The sequence below is a fragment of the Pelodiscus sinensis genome, chromosome 4 (assembly GCF_052426305.1).
Source record: "Pelodiscus sinensis isolate ZL-2025 chromosome 4, ASM5242630v1, whole genome shotgun sequence".
In the NCBI taxonomy this organism is placed as follows: Eukaryota; Metazoa; Chordata; order Testudines; family Trionychidae; genus Pelodiscus; species Pelodiscus sinensis.
The window spans coordinates 80894280-80912322 of NC_143055.1; the positions used below are offsets into that span (position 1 = coordinate 80894280).

Genomic DNA, 18043 nt, shown 5'->3' on the forward strand with positions numbered 1-18043 from the left:
GTCCCAATGCCTGTGATGACTTTGCCAATCTGTTGCACCTAGTAGCCTAGCCCCTCTGGGTTTCTCACAGGATCATGCTCTTAATACACTACCCTGTGTGCCATGTGTGTAAAGCTTGATGTCAAAGGATAGTTGTTTATTCACTGAGTCTTTCCTTTTATAGGAAAGCAGCGTTTAACTCAGAGTTTTTGATAGAGGTTCATGGATTCATATTAATTCGTATTTAAATGTTAGGAAATGATAGTAAGTTTAGGCCTTCCTATATTTTTTTAAATTCAGATATAATTTTTAACGAGTATATTTTAAAAAGAAAAACTTACTATAATTTAAATACCAAAATCAGACCATTTAAATGCAGGTTTTTTTTAAAGGTTGAAAAAAATAAATTTGTATCTTTCCTGCTATGGCAGAAACATGGACCCTACACAGCTCAGTGCAACTCTCAAGAGCATTGCAAGAACAGAACACACAGTTCTCATGTATTTGCTGAACTTGAAGGAAAACTACCACAGACAGAATGGCAATGATGAAGATATAGGGATGTTCAAGCACGATAACTGAATGCTGATTAATACAGCAATGGAAAATGAAAGTTGCTACTGTTATTCATGAAGCAGCTCCACATAGAAGATCACTGAATATAGGGCTGAAGAATGAGCAGTGCCTGATGGATTTGCATCATGTGGTAGGTTTGGGATGACAGGGAGTGGCATTAGAACTTTTGGATGTAAAAGATCACATTCCTGGGACTGTTTGCTGAGTTGGGTCCAGCTATCCAGAGCAGGGACACAAAAATGAAGGCTGTATTGACAGAGAAGCAGGTAGCGATCGTGCTCTGGAAGCTTGCAACTCCAGATTGTTATAGTTCGGAAGGCAATCATTTTGGAGCTGGAAAATTCACCTGGTGAGCACCATTGTCTTGGATGGGTGTAAAGGCCATTAATTATATCCTGCTAACAGAGAATTGCTATTCTTGGTAGAGTGCAGGAAGTACTGGATGTCTTTGCAGGAATGGGGTTCCTGAAACGCAGTGGGACAGTAGATGGCACACACATTCATGTTCAGGCCTCTGCTCACCTTGCCACTGAGTCTATCAGCAGAAACAGATGCTTTTATGCAAGCACCAATGGATCACTGGGAAAACTTGACTGACATCAATGTGGGCTGGTTTTAAAAAGTGCATGAGAACATTGCACCTCTAAAAGAGTACTGAACAGGGACATTCTTCCCCCAACTGACACACACACCTTTGGGATGTTGAAATATCATTAATGAATCTGTGAGACCCAGTCTAGCTGTTGCTCCTCTTTTGGCAATTTTTCAAAGAGTCTTTTTAAGGGCTCGAGCAAAGTATTCCACTGTTTAGAAAAGATACAAAGTATGGCAAGAGATCACATTTACCAGGAGATCTTGAAAGATCTAAAAATCAAGAGAGTCCTATTAAAAGAGGAAAATAAGTCAATTACAAAGGATGAATATAAACAAATAGCACAAGTATGTAGGGTCAAATTTAGAAAGGACAAGGCACAAAACAAGATCAAACTAGCTAGAGACATAAAGAGTAACAAGAAAACATTCTACACATATATAACAAACAAGAGGAAGACCAAGGACAGGGCAGGCCCATTCCACAATGAAAAGGCAAAAACAATAACAGAAAATGTGGAAACACCAGATATGCTTAATGACTTGTTTGTTTTTGTTTTCACCAAGAAGGTTGGTGGTGATTAGACATCTAGCATAGAGAATGCCAGTGAAAATGAAGTAGGTTAGATGTTAAAATGAGAAAAGAACAAGTTAAAAATTACTTAGACAAGTTAGATGTCTTCACATCACCAGGACCTGGTGAAATGCATTGTAGAGTGCTCAAGGAGCAGATTGAGGGGATTTCGAGCCATTAGCTATTTCCTTTAAAAAAGCCATGGAAGTCGCAAAAGATTCCAGAAGTCTGGAAAAGGGCAAATACAGTGCCTATCTATAAAAAGGGAAATAAAGACAATCCAAGAAACTACAGATTAGTCAGATTACCTTCTGTGCCAGGAAAGATAATGGAGCAGATAATTAAGGAATCCATTTGCAAACATCTGGAAGGTAATAAGGTGATAAATAATAGTCAGCATGGATTTGTAAAGAACAAATCATGTCAATCTTGTGGATAAGGGGAAAGCTTCACATGGCACTGTTGCTGATCTGTCATACCTCTTTTCCAGCATCCCCAAGAAATCTGCTTGTAGATTTTGACATTTCAGTGGCTCTTGTGTAACTCTGCTTGCACATTATCTTTTCTCCAGAGGCCAAAGAGATCCAACACTTCTTGCCTGCTGTAGGCAGAAGCAGGTCTAGTAGTGTTCTGTGTGCATGGATCTGGCCTGGCGAGTTTGGCTGACTGGTGGTGGACCATTGGTAGGCAGGCAACCTGTTTGAGTCCTGCTACGATGCCAGCTGGGAGCCGCATGCTTCATATCAGAGCCTGCACTTTGAAACCCATCCTGCATGCCTGTCCAAGCCCGCCCTCCCTCAACAGCCAGTACCCACACCTCCACTTGCACCCCAACACTTTGCTCCAACTTGAAGTTCCCTGCCAGAGCCATCAGCCTTCCTCCACCATCTCCTGAACCTAAACAGTCTGTCAGCCTGGACCCCCTCCCAGAGCCAACACATATTTCACCCCCTGCTGCAACCCAACATGCTGTCCCAGCCTGGAGCCCCTACCTAGAGTAAGCCCATCCTTCCCCACCTGCTAGAGTACTTGAACACTCTACTCCAGCCTGGAGCACCCAAATTTCCTCCCACAGCTTGCACTCCTCACCCATTATGGCTCCCAAATCCCTCAGCACTGGGCTGGATACTGCATCCTCTGCCCCAGCCCAGTGAAAATAAGTGAGGATTGGGGAGAGTAAGTGATGGAGAGTGGGGTATTGAGTGGATGGAGCTTTAGGGAAGGGGTGTGACCTCGCCTTGGGCTTCCCTGAAATTTAAAAAGCGATCTTGGATGTAAAAAACTTGAAGACCACTGATCTAGATCATCCTTGACAGGTGTTTGTCTAACCCTCTCTTAAGTCTCTAGTGATACATTTCATCAGGTCCTGGTAACTTGACAGCATCTAACTTGCCTAACTAATTCTTAACTTGTTCTTTCCTTAACTTAGCCTCTGATCCTACTTCATTTTCACTGGCATCCCTATGTTAAACATCAAATTGCCAGCTACTTTCTTGGTGAAAACCAAAACAAAAAAGTTGTTTAACACCTCTGCCATTTCCATGTTTTTTGTTATTGTTTTTCCCCATTATTAAGTAATGGGCCTCCCTTGTCCTTGTCCCTTGTCCTCTTGCTTTTAATATATTTTATAGAATGTTTTCTTGCTACCAGTGTTTCTTGTTATGCTTCTAGTTAGTTTGATTTTGTTTTGTCACAGCTTTTCTAATTTTGCCCCTACATACTTGTGGTGTTTGTCTGTAGTCATTCTTTGTAATTTAGTCTAGTTCCCAACTTTTTGTAGACTTGATTTATTTTTTTTTTAATTTTAGACCATTGAACATCTCGTGGTTAAGCCATGGTGGTCTCTTACTATACTTCCTATCTTTCTTACGTGGTGGGCTAGTTTGCTACTGTGGCCTTAATAATGTCTCTGAGAAACTGCCAACTGTTCTTCCTCTTAGACTTATTTCCAATGGGACAGAGTTTGCTAAACTCTTTCTTCTTAAAATTCATTCTTTATATTGCTAGTCTCACTCTTACTATTTGTTAGAATCATGAACTCATCATTTCATTATCACTTCCACCTAAACTGCTTTCCACTTTCAGATTCTCAACCTGTGCCTCCCTATTTGTTAAAAACAAATCTAGAACAGCTTCTCCCCTACTAGCTTTCTCTAGCTTCTGAAATTAAAAATCGTCTATAACACATTTCATGGAAGAGTCAGTTCTAGCTTAGCATGAAGTCCACCTCTGTTAAGAAAAGTATTACAATTCTGTGGTTGGATATATAAGTTGCTAGGGAATGAGATATTTGCAATAAAGCATTTTTATTACAGAACAAGATTAATGCCTTTTTAAATTACTAATATTAAAAACTATTTTAAAACTTTAAAACTGATAGAAATATTATAAGGGTGTTAAACTTGTGAAGTGGTATATCAATAGTTCTGGCATTTGCTTGCCTTACTATACATTCTATTGAAGAATAACTTGAAGGGTAACTCAATAAATTAGAGTTTGTAACGGGAAAGTGAAGGTCAGGTTGATCTTGTGCTCAATTCATAAAAAACAATTTTAACTTCAGTGGTAACTTGCCTTTGTCACAGTTAAAGTATGTGCAAAATTACCAGTGTCAGGGTTTGGAGTACTTACTTGTTTTCTGAATGTAGCAGTAACACTTTTCAGATAAGACAAAATCTGATTTTACACGTGAAAATATTTTATAGAATAGTTCAGTGCAAAAAAATTTCAAGTTGTCATCAGAATTAACTTCTATTGGAATTGTTTTTTCCTTTCCTGAAAACAAAATTCTGCAGTGATAGTAGTATTTCTCTAAACCATCTTCCTTTTGTCTCTTCTGGATCATTGTTCTATATATATCTGGTTTGTCTGTCACTGGCCCCATCTGTATGCGTTCTGAGAATCAATAGTACATTAAGGAAACTGACATGAGGAGGGAAAAATCATAAATAATGAATAACAGCCTTTACTGCTGGTGTTTCATTTCTTTTAAGAGGAATACAAATTCCAATGAAATGCTAGTGTATTTCACAACCATGTTAAACCAAAAATCTTTACCTAGCGCATTAGTATTTTATTATTTTTTGTTGTTGTTTAGAACTAACATTTTGTAATGTTTAATTATGTGCTGCCAAAGGAAAAAATAAGCTTTCCATTTATTAGAGGTATTGTGCACAGTTAGAATATTTTATTAGAACTTATCTGCAGTCTACTGAGATACAAAGGTTTTGTTTTTGACAAGATCTCTCAGCTTTGTAAGCAGTAGCATCTTCAGAAGAGAGATACTGTGGCATGAAAGACATGAAGTATTAATGGACAAAGCGTGATCCTTGCACTTCAATTCTGTGTATTAATTTTTTTCATTAGCTCTCTGCACTTCCACATCCTGCATATTGCTGGCAAGCATGCATCAGCAGTAAGACTTTCTTCACCAATGTGTCTGACATGTCTCTGAAATGTGACTGGTCAAAGCAGTAGCTGATTTTTAGATGTCGGTTGCTTTCAATCCATCTGAGTAATTTCACCTGATATTACTTTAATTTTTCGATATAATGTGCTCTTTCAATGAATAGACGTGTAGAATCAGCACAGGAAGAGCAAAGTCCTTGGCAATACCAGCTCAATTGCATCTGCAGATGAGGATTTAAAATTCTATGCAGCAGACAGTACCTCAAGCAGGCGAGTAAAAGGTTATAGCATTATTTTGCTTATTTGCATCCATAGTCTTTATCTATAAAAGGGGTTTTTATTCTATTTATAGTGCATGCTTTATATTTAGATACCACTGGAAACTGATTGAAAAGAAACATAAAATCAAAAGGGCAGAGCAAGGTGAAAGGGAGAGGCAATACTAGCTCAATTCAGCTTTAAACCTAGGAAGGGGAGGGAAGGAAGCGGTGGGAGCAGGAGAGAGCAAGAGACAGATTAAGCTTTCAGTGCAGTAAGAAAACTGAAGTTTTCTTCTGTGTGTGTGTGTGTGTGTGTGTGTGTGTGTGTGTGTGTGTGTGTGTGTATAAAAACACACACATATATATAAACATACACACACATATATGTTTAAGCTGCTTTTACGTCATCTACTTTTTTGTAACCTTTTGATAGGGGTGCTGTTGAATTAGACCAGCACTGATAGCTCTATAAATGCAAATGACACTTACTTCAAGTCATTTTATCCTGTAATCATTTTAAGCATTTGTGTTAATATGAACCCTTTTATTTCAGAAACCATATTGCTTACTTTAGTAAGCTGGTTAAAATGAAGTTTTTAAAATATTTGTAATGCTGGCATATTGTTTCATCACATGAAAAGGGAAAATCAGTATATGGTTCACTGATTTTATACCCTGAGAAACAGTCAAGTTTTTGACTGAGACCGAATTATATAGATGCAGTTAGACAGGTAGAGAGTGTTATTGAGAGACCATATTTTGGTTTCAGCACATGAAATATTTTTGGAACAGACCTGGAAGCCTATGAGATATGACTACTCTTTTGAATTACTGTTGCTTTTCTGTGCAATTCTTCCTCTGAGCCAAAGACTTTGTGTAACTTTTTTTTCTCAAAGCTGCTTATCCTAGACAGTTCTATTGGGGATTGATAAGAGAAAGGTTATGTTTCAACTTACTTTCCTTTCTTGGTCCTCCTTTAGTTTAAATTTGTGTTTTTTTTTTTAAATGTTATCACAACTCATATAGGTTGGTAGCAGCCATTCTCATTTCTTTACAGAATTTTGTATGTTTCAGTGCAATCCTTTTGTTGCATACAAATTATTCAATTTACAATAAAATTAGAAAATATATATTGTAGAAAATCTATTGTAGAGTATAACAGGAAGACAAGTCTGTCATTCTTCTTGAATGTATTGACAGGTCCCTCTTGAACACTAGAGTAATAAAAGGTCAGTTGCTCTGATTGGCAGGTCAGCCTCCATCCAGTAATCCCTTCCCTGTTGTTGTTCTAAGCAATGCAACAGCAGTTCTTTTTTGAGATATTGAGCAGCTCTTGAATAGAGTGCATGGAGGATGTTGAGGGGTGTGGCTCTTTTCTGTTGGCTATTGGAATAGTGTGCACTTAGAGAAAGAACAGGTTGGATAGGCTGAGCCGTTAGAGTAGGTAACTGGACTTGAAGTGATGGAGAAGAACAAACTGTAGTGAGTGTGCAATTTAATGTATCTGACACCTTGAATCTATTCCTCTTAAGGTGCCTTTCTTCCTTTTATAAACCAGTTAAGAGCCTTAAAACATCTTACCTTGTAAAACTGTCTATATTTTAGTGTTGAATTTTGCTTCGTGTTGGGACTCTGGCTGGGTTTTTTTTTTTTTTTTTTTTTTTTTTTTTTGAGGAACACGTGTTTTGTTTTGTTTTTCTCCTGTTTATCAGTGTTAATTTCAGCCAGGGAACTGCAGAATGAGGCAGTCAGCCAATTTTGAGTATATATGGGAATGTACCAGTTCTGGTTTCTTAAGGAATAAAGTCATCTGATGAGCAAGTCAATGTGTGGATGTGGCTGCAGCATTATTTTTTCTTTAATGAAGAGGCTGGGCTGTTCGACCTGCTGCTCTGATCTTCTATCTTGCAGCCATACGTCAGACCAGTTACAGAGACTATCCACCGAATGTCCCAATCAACCAAAAAAGGTAACTATATAGATATTTATTTAAAATCTAAACTATACCATTAAATAGATGCATTATAATTTAGACTTACATTAAAAGAGAAATTTGAGCTGTTCCTAGCAGTTTTCTTGACCTTGCAGTAGCTATCCAATATCATTTTGCTATCATCAGGTTATGTAGCAATAGAAATGTGCTGCAGTAATTGATTTTGTAATAGGATCAGGTGATTTACTGGCTACAATGACAACCACTTGCTTGCTTGCTTGCTCTGAAACGTGGAACACTCTAATGGATGTTGTGATTGCAGCCTAGCGTTGCTTTGAAACTGCTGGATGCTTAAAGATGCAGTATCTTCTTTATGTCAAAATAAAAATTACTTTTAATGAAATTCTTCCCCAATGATATTATATGATAGAAGCATCTGACATCTTAAAATTTTAGATAATTTTTCAGTTTAGAGAAAATTCTCTATATAGAATCAGACGTCATCTTTATACATTTAACATGTAGCCTTTTTCTGGCAGTTATTTAATACATATTTTTCTTAATGTCCTTTACTCATTTCTTGAGAACTTGGCAAAACTAATGCTACTCTTTAAAGTACAAAGATAGAAATTATCTTTACCATTTTATCTACATGGGACATTGATGGGTAGGAAGCAAAATGCTGGCTCTGGTTGAAAATCAAACTAAACTAAACTGCAAAACTTCAGGTCCAGTTACGGATTTTACTGCATGGAAGTGACTATATATATCCCTGAAATTGAACCTGTGTTTTTATTTAAGTTTCTTATCTCTAAGATTTGTAATGCTGCTTTCATTTGCAAGGTACATTTGTGAATAAACAATATGTATAAGCACAAAATATGTCCCTATGTCTGATGCTGGTTTATATTTAGTCCTTTTCAGTCAAAAATTTTCAAAGTGCATTGTTAATATGTTTTTATTCAAGAATAAGCATACCTTTTTGTAGATACGTATTGGCTGCTATAGGACATTTATTTTGTGAGAGAGAGCTTAATAATTATTTCTGTGTTAAACATTCATTTTAACTTTTGTTATATTGTGCCTGTGCTGCACTGATAAGTAGAAAATAAGTACACCTATCAATGGGAAATTCCTGTATGAATTTTGAAGTCAGAGACAGATAAGTTAAAAGGTAACATGAATTGTGGATTAGTGTGCTAAAGTTAGGTGACCATGCAGTCACCTCAACCTGAAAATATCAGTCGGATCTGTATATTAAACAATCACTTGTTAAGATCAGGATGTTTTCAAGGTAATTTATAGAGTGCAGTGATTTAAATGTTCCTTCATTTAACGTTTTTCAGGGTTTATTTTATAGAGTAGTTGTTACTTAGGTCACAAATAATACCCCATACATAACAATTTTACTCTAGAGGGAGATGGCACGATTCACTCTATTTTGTGTCTCTAAACCTCATTGATATAGGGATCAGGGGTCATTTTTTGAAGTTAAAATATAGGTTGAACCCCTCTAGTCTGACATCCTCAGGACCTGACCAGTGCTGAACCAGAGAATTTGTCAAACTGTAAGACAGATCTACTCAACACATGGCCCATTTGTTTGCAGCCCGTGAGGGGGTTGGGTTTACATGGGGCTCAACGTGCGGCCTGCAGGTGAGATCGTTTGAGTATGGCCTCCCCTGGGAGCACGCTCCACAATGGCAAGTCAATTTAATGGTCTTCTGTTGATATGTGTTTTAGTAGTTAAATTCCTGGACTGTCATTGCTCATTAAAAGTGCTGTCATATGCGTGGAAATGGGGTAAATATTGCATTTTATCAGTATCAGTAGAACTGATTTAAATGGGGCCTGTGTGTTGTGTAGTCTTGCCTTAATCTTTGTATTCATGCCCATCAGTGTGAAAGAATCTGTTTACGTATATTTGCATATATATTTGCGTGTATATGCAACCCGCACTTATGTTGCAGCCTTTGGCATGTGCTGTGAGTATTACTGTGTCTCTCAGCTACTCAACTTTCCAAAGTTGAGTAGCCCAGCCATAGGAGGTCAATATTGTCTAGCAGCGTTACCAACACTTCCACTGCTTAACTGGGCTCTTAAAATACATTTAGGAGTAAATTAGAGCTAAATAACAGCACAGAACACTGAGAGCCAGGCCTAGTTGCTATAAACAGACTTCATGGGATACTTTGTCACACCCGTGATAAGTGGACGTTCTGCTAATTAAAATCATGTCGGACCATGGATGTTGCCAGACCAGAGATTGATGGACTAGAGAGGCTCAACTTGTACCTGAATATATTATACTTAAGTAAAATATTTGGGAGTAGAAGAGTTCAGCAGTTGCAGGTGTAAAATTTTAAAGAGCGAAATTAACTTCAGTAGGAAAAAACAAGTACAGTAAATCTCCAGTTGTCCAGCATCCAGTGGTCCGGCACTCCCAATATTCCAGCACCAACTGGAACCCGGAAGTGCTCCAGCCAGCTGGACAATTGGAGCTGCTGGCGGGGAACGGTGTGGCAAGGGGCGAACCTTTTGTCATTTTGCAGGAAGGCAGGGGAAGCCCTGCGCCGCCGCCGAGAGTTCCCAGCCCCCATACTGCAGATGTTATCGCCGAGCAGGGGGGTGAGGGGTGACGCTGCGAGACCAACCCAGCAGCACCCCAGCTGCTCTGTGCTGCTGCTGCTGCTGAAACTGACGAGCGGCCAACAAGCGGTGGAGCAGAGCAGCTGGGGTGCTGCTGTGTTGGTCCCGCAGCATCACCCTTCACTCCCCTGCTCGGCGATAACGACTGCAGTCTGGGAGGCGGGGAACCCGCTCCCCTCCTGGAAACTCTCGGCAGTGGTGTGGGGCTTCCCCCGCCTTTCTGCAAAACGGCGGAGGGTTTGCCCCCTGCCGCACCATTCCCCGCCCACCCCTCCCCCCGCAGATGCAGTGCGGGTCCCGGCAGACCCATCACAGTCCCCCACCGGAGTACCTTCTGATACTCCGGCATATCCGATAATCTGGCACCACCTAGCTCCCAAAGGTGCTGGATTATCAGAAGTCTACTGTATTGTGTGTTTTCACCACAGTTGCATAATTTGATGACTCTATAGTGATAAATATGGGATAAATAAAGCACACTATTTTTCCAGATATTGAAAATTTCACTAAAAATGGTGCTGTGTTACATGTGTTTATCACAGTGCCCATGACAGCAAGTGATGGGAATTTCCTTTTGGCTGCATAAATAGTATGGCTATTAAAATTAGTCATGGCACTCAGAAAGTTCATGTGGTAGAAAGTAAATGTATATGTACGTGTCTGTATTTCTAGAAGAACATACATATATAATAAACTGGAAATAAGGGAAATGAGGCAGTTTCTCGGATAGAATCTTTATTTCAGTGCAGCTATGGTAATTACAACAGGTGAGGAAGTCTTCAACCAGCTATCTGTCTGAAAGATATTTGCAATAGTAGGTGTTCTGGCTGTGCTCAGTCAAAGATCTTAAACTTTTTAGAGCTGTCGATTAATCACAGTTAACTAATGTGATTAATTAAAAAAATGAATAAAAAATTGCTATTAATCACAGTTTTAATTACACTGCTAAACAAAATAATACCAATTTAAATTTATTAAATATTTTCTATATTTTCTGCATTTTCTGTTACAACACATAATATAAAGTGTGTAGTGCTCACTTTTTTTACAAATAGTTGAACTGTAAAATATTTAAAGAAATTATATTCTACAATTTATGCTGTAGTACCCGTATGAGGTAATCTCTTTATTTTGAAAATGCAACTAGCAAATGTAGAATGTTACATAACTTCACTTCAGAAAAACAAGCAAAAGGTAAAACTTCAGGGCCTACAAGTTCACTCCTACTTTTTATCCACTAAGGGTGCGTCTACATAGCGGCGCTATTGTGGTATGCTTCCGGTATCCTGAAATAACAGTTTTGTGTCTTTAAATGCACCTGTTATTTCAAAATAATGAGCACGCTATTCCAGCATCCCTGTAACCATTGTTCCATGAGGGTTAAGGGACTTGTCAGAATAGCACTTTATTTCAAAATTCCTCAAAATTAGCTATGCAAATTGTGTAGCTCAAATTGCGTAGCTTATTTTGAGGCAAGGGTACAGTGTAGATTCACCTTAAGACAACCAAGTTTCTTTACATTTGTGGAATAATGTTTGCTTCTTATTTACAGTGTCACCTGAAAGTAAGAAATGGCATTGTTGTAGCAGGCATTGTAAGGTATTTGCATGCCGTGCATGATAAATATTTGTATATCCTTTGTGGTTCGGCCACCTTTGGAATGGTGTTTTACCTGCATTCTACCATATATTTCATGATGATGATGACCCAGCACATGTTCATTTTAAGAACACTTTCACTGCAGATTTGACAAAAGGCAAAGCACGGGTACAAATGTGAGATCTCAAAAGATAGATACAGCATTTGACCCAAGGTTTAGCAATCTGCATTCCAAAATCTGAGGTACAAGCATGGGTGAAAGTAGATGCCAGGACTTAAAGGTGCATCTTGCACCAGGCCCAGCATCTGTGCAGGAGAGGGTGAGTGGTCTGTACCCTTTCAGAAGGAGCGGGTGGGTCTGGGTTCAAGGCCTCTCCTCTCATGCCAGCGTTTCATGGGAAGGTATCTGGGGCTGTAGTGGTATCTTGGATCCCTTGGGTTCTGGTGGAGATTTGAAGAACACTGGGCTCCTGGCCCTTTTAAATCACTTCTCTCCCTGGGGCAGCTACCCCTTTTGCTGCCCCCCGCCCGCCCCGTTAGTCATGCATTTTTTTGTACATAATTCTACATTTGTAAGTTAAACTTCCATGATAAAGATACCGCATTAGACTACTTGTATTAGGTGAACTGAAAAATACTATTTCTTTTTTTTTAGTGTGCAAATATAAATTGACCACTAGTACTCTGAGTATTTTGTGTTGTAATTGAAACCACAGTATTTGAAATGTAGAAAACATCCAAAATATTTTAAATGTTCTTCTGTTGTTTAATAGTGCAGTTAATTGTGATAAAGTTTTTAGTTGCTTGACAGCCCTTAAGCTTTTAAAAAGTTTATATCCTGCTGAAATATCATTCTAGTAATATAAGAACTGTACTCTGAAAATATGAACCATTAGAATAATTTAAAATGTAACTCAATATTAACAACATTAAAGATGAAAACTGGCTTTAAATCTTTACTCGGAGATATATGTGTATATATAAATATACTTGTGAACATAAATACTTGCTAACGGAATGGAAGAATTCAGAATTATCTATTTTAGCATGCTTAGCAAGGTGCTTTTTATATGAATTTCAGTAATATAGTACACACATGGCTTTCCTTTAAACTCAAGGGAAAAAGAATGCTTTGGATCCAAAACTTGACTTTCCTGTTTTATTGAACAGCCTGCAAACCTTAAAATGTTTTTTTTATTTTAAAACTGCCGTCTTTGCAGTTAAGAAATCCTTTAAGAGAAACATTACATCCTTCCTTCCAAAAACAACTAGGAACTATTTTTGTAAGATAAACAATCCGTATAAATTATTCACCTGTTAGCTGTTGCTATAGAACTTTTAATGCCGTTCCCCAAAGACATGCTGATGAATGTTTCTTGAAGGACTTTGAAATAGATTGCATTAGTTAAAATACTGTTGAATTATGGTATCACTGTTTTTAGCGTATTGAGGTGATATATTTGCATAACCATAGTTTCTTTTTTTAAATAAACTAATCGGTTACCACATTATTGGAAATGATTTACTTCAAATGGCAAAAATCTAACCAGGGGTCGGCAACCTTTCAGAAATGGTGTGCCATCATTTAACTTATTCACGTCTATTTATGGATCTGTGTGCCACTGATACTTTTTAAAGTCAATAGGGGTACATCCACACAGCAATGTTATTTCAGAATAACGTCTGTTATTCAGAAATAACTATGCGAACATCTACACAACTTACCCATTTTTTTGACTAATGTTGAAATAATGGGCGGCTTATTTCGGTGTATGTAAACCTCATTCCACGAGGAATAGTGGCACTTCCAAAATAGCTATTTTGGAATGGTAGTTGTGTGGCTGCTCCATTGCTGTTAATTCAAAATAGCTTCTCCCCCAGGCCATTCAAAGTAATTACTCCCCAGTGCTTCCTGGGGTTCTAAATCGAGGTATCGTGTCCATGTTAGAGGCGCCTGCCTCGGACTAATTTCAAGGCTTCCCTGTAGTGTAGACGTACTATTTCAAAATAAGCTATTTTGAGAGTATGTCTTCCAGAATAGCGTACTCTGAAATAATCGTGCAGTGTAGACTGCCTTTTACTTACATTTTAGCGTCTTCATTAATAAATAAATAAAGATGCAGGTCTTACCATTTAGAGTGATCCTTGGCCTTGTTTTCCCTTGCTGAGTTTTCCGATCTCAGGCTCGTAGTGTGATGCTTTAAGCCAGTGGTTCCCAAACTTTTCGGCATCACGCCCCCTTTTTGATTTTTGAGAAACCCTCACACCCTTCTCCCCCCCCGCAATAGCAGCAAAACTTGTTGGGGAGTGGGGAGGAAGGGAACCGACTGAAAAACAAAAAGAGCAGCAAAACTTACGGTGGAGGGATTGATGGGAGGGGCCGGGGGGAAAGGGGCGGCACTGAGTTGCCTCGCGCCCCCTCCCCCGTTGGAATTTCTTCACACACACCCAGTTTGGGAACCCATGCTTTAAGCACACATGAGCTTCAGAGTTCAGTCATTGACCAACTCAGGGAGGGACAAAGAACTGACTTCATATGTGAAAATATCTGTTCACAGTGGTATGTAGATCCAAATGCTCAGAGCAAATGAAAATGCCACTTTCTTCTAACAGTCAAATTCACAGGCAGGAATTTCAACAAGTTATGATAGATCCTCAAGTGTGTGCAGCAGATTTCTAAACTTTGAGGCCCATAAGTCTGAGCATTGTAATTCAGTGAACTGCATTTTGAAATCCTCAACACCCATTCATGGAAATACTATCAAATCCATATCACGTGGCTAGTATCAAAATTGTCTGGTTTGATTAGAAAGGAAAACATCGGGCCAAAATGTAGGAAATCTGGCACAAATTCTTGCATGTACATCCTTCTCTCAGCAACACTGATGGTACAATTTTTCAGTAGTTCTTTAAGATGTTGGAAATAGCATAAAGTCAAGGTGTCAATGTCCTAAGGAGAAAATGGGAAGTTTCATAACAAATGCCTTTCATGTTTCAAAATACCCAGTTTAGCTTGCACTCTGCTGATGTAGGTTGAGTTCATTTAGACGTGCAGTGATGTCAGTTAGAAACAGTTGCGTGATCCACTTGTCATCATTCAGTTCGGGGTAGTTTTGACCTTTTTTTGACCAAAAGATCTTGATTGCATCCACATAGTCCACAAAATGTGTCAAAACCTTCCCATGGCTTAACCAACAAATATTGCTGTGAAGCGAAATGTGCTTGTATGTATCCATGTCCTCAAACAGAGCTTGAAACTGCTGATGCGTCAAGGCAGATCAAGCAACAAGAAAATTCATGATCTTCACCACTGTAGTCATTATATTATTAAGCTGAGAGTTAAAAATCTTGGTACAGAGCTTTTCTTGGTGAATAATACAATGAAAATTTACCGTCGGGTGGCCAATTTGATCCTCAATTATCTTTACAAATCCCTTCCATTTTTCTGACCATAGCAGGGGCACCATCAGTTGTTACAGAAAATATATTTCAGATAGCAATTCCTCTTTCCTCAAAATGATTAACATCTTTGCTGAATCTTCCCCTGTTGTGCCATGCATGGATTTTAGGCAGCATAGCTCTTCTCACACTTCATCTGAGTCACAATATCTCACAAGAATTGCTAACCGCGGTTCCTCATTTATATCCATACGCTGATCAAGCGTGACACTAAATACCACTGCATCTTTTAATGCCACCGTCTGTTTGTTAATGTTTTCTGCCATTTCACTTATGCGCCTCTCCACTGTCCTGGCAGATTTATTCTGGAGATGATTGTATCTTTATTGGGCAAACCACTGACCAAACATCCAAACAACTGAGAAAAGCCTCTTTTGTATATTTTCTATCTGTAAATGGCTTTCCATGTTTCGCAACACATTGTGTGATTTTTTTTTTTTTGGTAACTTCTTTCTGTGGCTTGATTTTTAATGACACAAAAGTTAGTAAAGATACTGCTTTGCTTTCTGTACCTCGCATTGGCCCATTTGATTGACTCAGCCTTGTCTGCCTCATCCTTGAAGTGTTTCTCATGCTTTGTCTGAAAATGATGTTGGACATTTGATGTGTGGCAAACTATGCTCTCACAACATGGAGCACAAGCAGCATGGTCTTTATGTTGAACAAATCCGTATTCATCTCTCCAAGAAGGCTGAAATAAGCGAACATCTAACTTGGCTTTCTTTGGCATCACCAATTTGTCTAAAATGTTTGACTCCCCTCCCCCCCTTAAGTGTAAAAAAACGTGATCAGTGGCTCTCATCATGAGCATTCCTGTGAATGGGAGAGACTAAGGGGACTTTTCTGGTGAACATACCCATAATACCTTTAGGCTTTCACGCATGTGCCACTCAGAATCATCTTGCGTGCCACATGTTGCCAACCCCCACCTAAACAATTCATTTGTTTTTTTTTTTCAGCTCTGTCATGGGGCGCACGCCCCCCAGTAGCCTCAGTGCCCCCTGACTGTCTTCACATGGCCCATCTCAGGGCGAGTTACAGTCTGTATGGGTTGCTCATCATCGGCTTTACAGCAGTTTATACTGGCCCTTTAAACAGGCCGAGTCTACAAACAGATTCTCGTCGTAGCTGGGCACCCCCCCAGTAGGGGGATCCGGGCCCACCCTACTCCACCGGGTCCCGGCCCAGGGCCCTGTGAGCAACCAGGTATAGGGTCACTCCCTCGGTGGGGCTAGCTAGCCAAACCCACCAGGTCTCTCGGGCCAAGAGGAACGCCTCCCGCTCCTGCCCTGGGCCACTTCCTACCTGGCCTTGCCCAGCTGGCTGCGATCTCCAGGCCAACGTCCCCTCGGCGGGTAGTCTCCAGGTGACACCCACTCGCCTCCGCTTTCCTCCAGGCCTCTCCTGGAGACCCCGGCAACTGCTGAGGGAGAGCTTCCCTCTCCAGTTCCTTTCCTGTAGCTGTATCCCTCTCAGGAGCTCTTGCTGCCTCTGCAGTCAGCCCTGCTTCCTCTCCAGCAACCGGGCCTCTCCTTTTATAGCTGGCAGCTGGGCTCATTAGCCTAACCATCTCAGCTGGTCTTCCAGCTTCCCTCAGGCTCGGGCCTGAGCCTTGGGCTTAAAGGCCCAGTGCAGGGCAGGCGCCCTGTCACAAGCTCACAGCAAAAACGTTATGCAACGTTTGAGATGGTGGTAGGCCTCAATTACTGAAGTTTTCTGTTAATGCTATTCCGAATAAACACTCCCAGAATGAGCTCTTTGTTTAATAGAGAGCATAGATATAACTTGTTAGTGGGGGACAGAGTAGAGACATGCAGAAAGTTACTGCAGAGTTTCATCAAAATACACTGACATTTTTTGATTGTCCCGGACAGTAACCTTAATCTTAGACCATCAGCGATCTGGGTTTGACAGATATAATAAGAGCCTCTGCTTTGTCCCTAAATAGGGAAAAGGTAGCAGATATCTTTTTAGTTACTAAGGGTAAGAGATTCTTACGCGGATAGCTATTCTAATTGTCAGTATTTGAATCAAATGTAAGTTATTTAGGAGTATAACAGTGGTTTTCATCCCCTATATATGCATTCATATACATGTCATTTTGAAATAGATACCTATATAATTGTATCTTACCTAAGTTTTTATAAAAGGTGTGAATGGTAAATGAGTAGAATTGTGGAAAAAAAATACTCAAAAGATATGGGGGAAATGTACCTTGATTTTTTTTTTCAAAGAATAAATGACCTTTTTCTTAAAATATTAAACTTCACATTAATTAGTCGGGAGTGGACTTCAGACAACTAACTGACATGGTTGGATAAATAGTCAAAACATTTTTAGTAGCCTAATTTTGAAATGTAGTACCCCTAGTTATTCAGTGAGGATGGTGATTTGCTGTGACCACAGTCACCACAATCATCACATTCTTTTTAACTATTTTTTCCTCTCCTTATTCTCAGTCAGGTCTTTTAGCACAAAATCATTCTTAAGGAGGAGTTAGCAAAGATTTGATCAGTAGAATTTTACTGATGATTTCAGTGGAAACTAGAACTGGTTCATTGAGGTTCAGTGTTTATTAGGGACTTTCCATTGATTCAATGTGAGAGTTGGCTATTGGGTTGAGTCTGTACTCCGTGTTAGGATTCGGAAGCTAGGCCATGTTCTGGTTTGAACAAAAGCACTAATTGTAAAGATTCTGCAAATGATATAAATCAGAAAATATTCTCTCAACTGTATATGGCTAGTAGTAAAATAAACAAAACAAAATATTATAGTTGTAAATAAGCAATTGGAATCGAAATAGAGATGTAGATGTCCTGAAAAATAAGGTGTTGTTTTTAAATAGAAAATACTTTTGATAATAATTGACTTCATGCTCCCCTGTTGAAATTGTTCACACTTAAGTGTATTCTCACACAAACAATTCAATAGTAATAGAGATGTCTTTATGGCTGACTTAGAACAACGTTTCCTCAGATCCCGTCCCCTTTTAGCCCTTCTCTACTTACGCCACAT

General features: G+C 39.2%; 1 protein-coding gene across 8 annotated transcripts in view; it reads left to right on the top strand.

The window, feature by feature from the left end:
• Positions 1-18043, top strand: part of FBXW7 (F-box and WD repeat domain containing 7) — a 292479-nt gene that overhangs the window by 86633 nt on the left and 187803 nt on the right. For 2 of the 8 annotated variants that reach the window (XM_089777970.1, XM_089777971.1), the window contains exon 3: positions 411-685. The exons of 5 other annotated variants lie outside the window; for them this stretch is intronic. In XM_089777970.1, coding sequence (XP_089634096.1) covers positions 587-685 — 99 coding nt within the window. In that variant the 5' untranslated portion in view covers positions 411-586. Of the gene's footprint in view, positions 1-410; positions 686-7111; positions 7358-18043 lie in introns of those variants that run through there. One more of the 8 variants, XM_025185387.3, reaches the window with a different exon arrangement.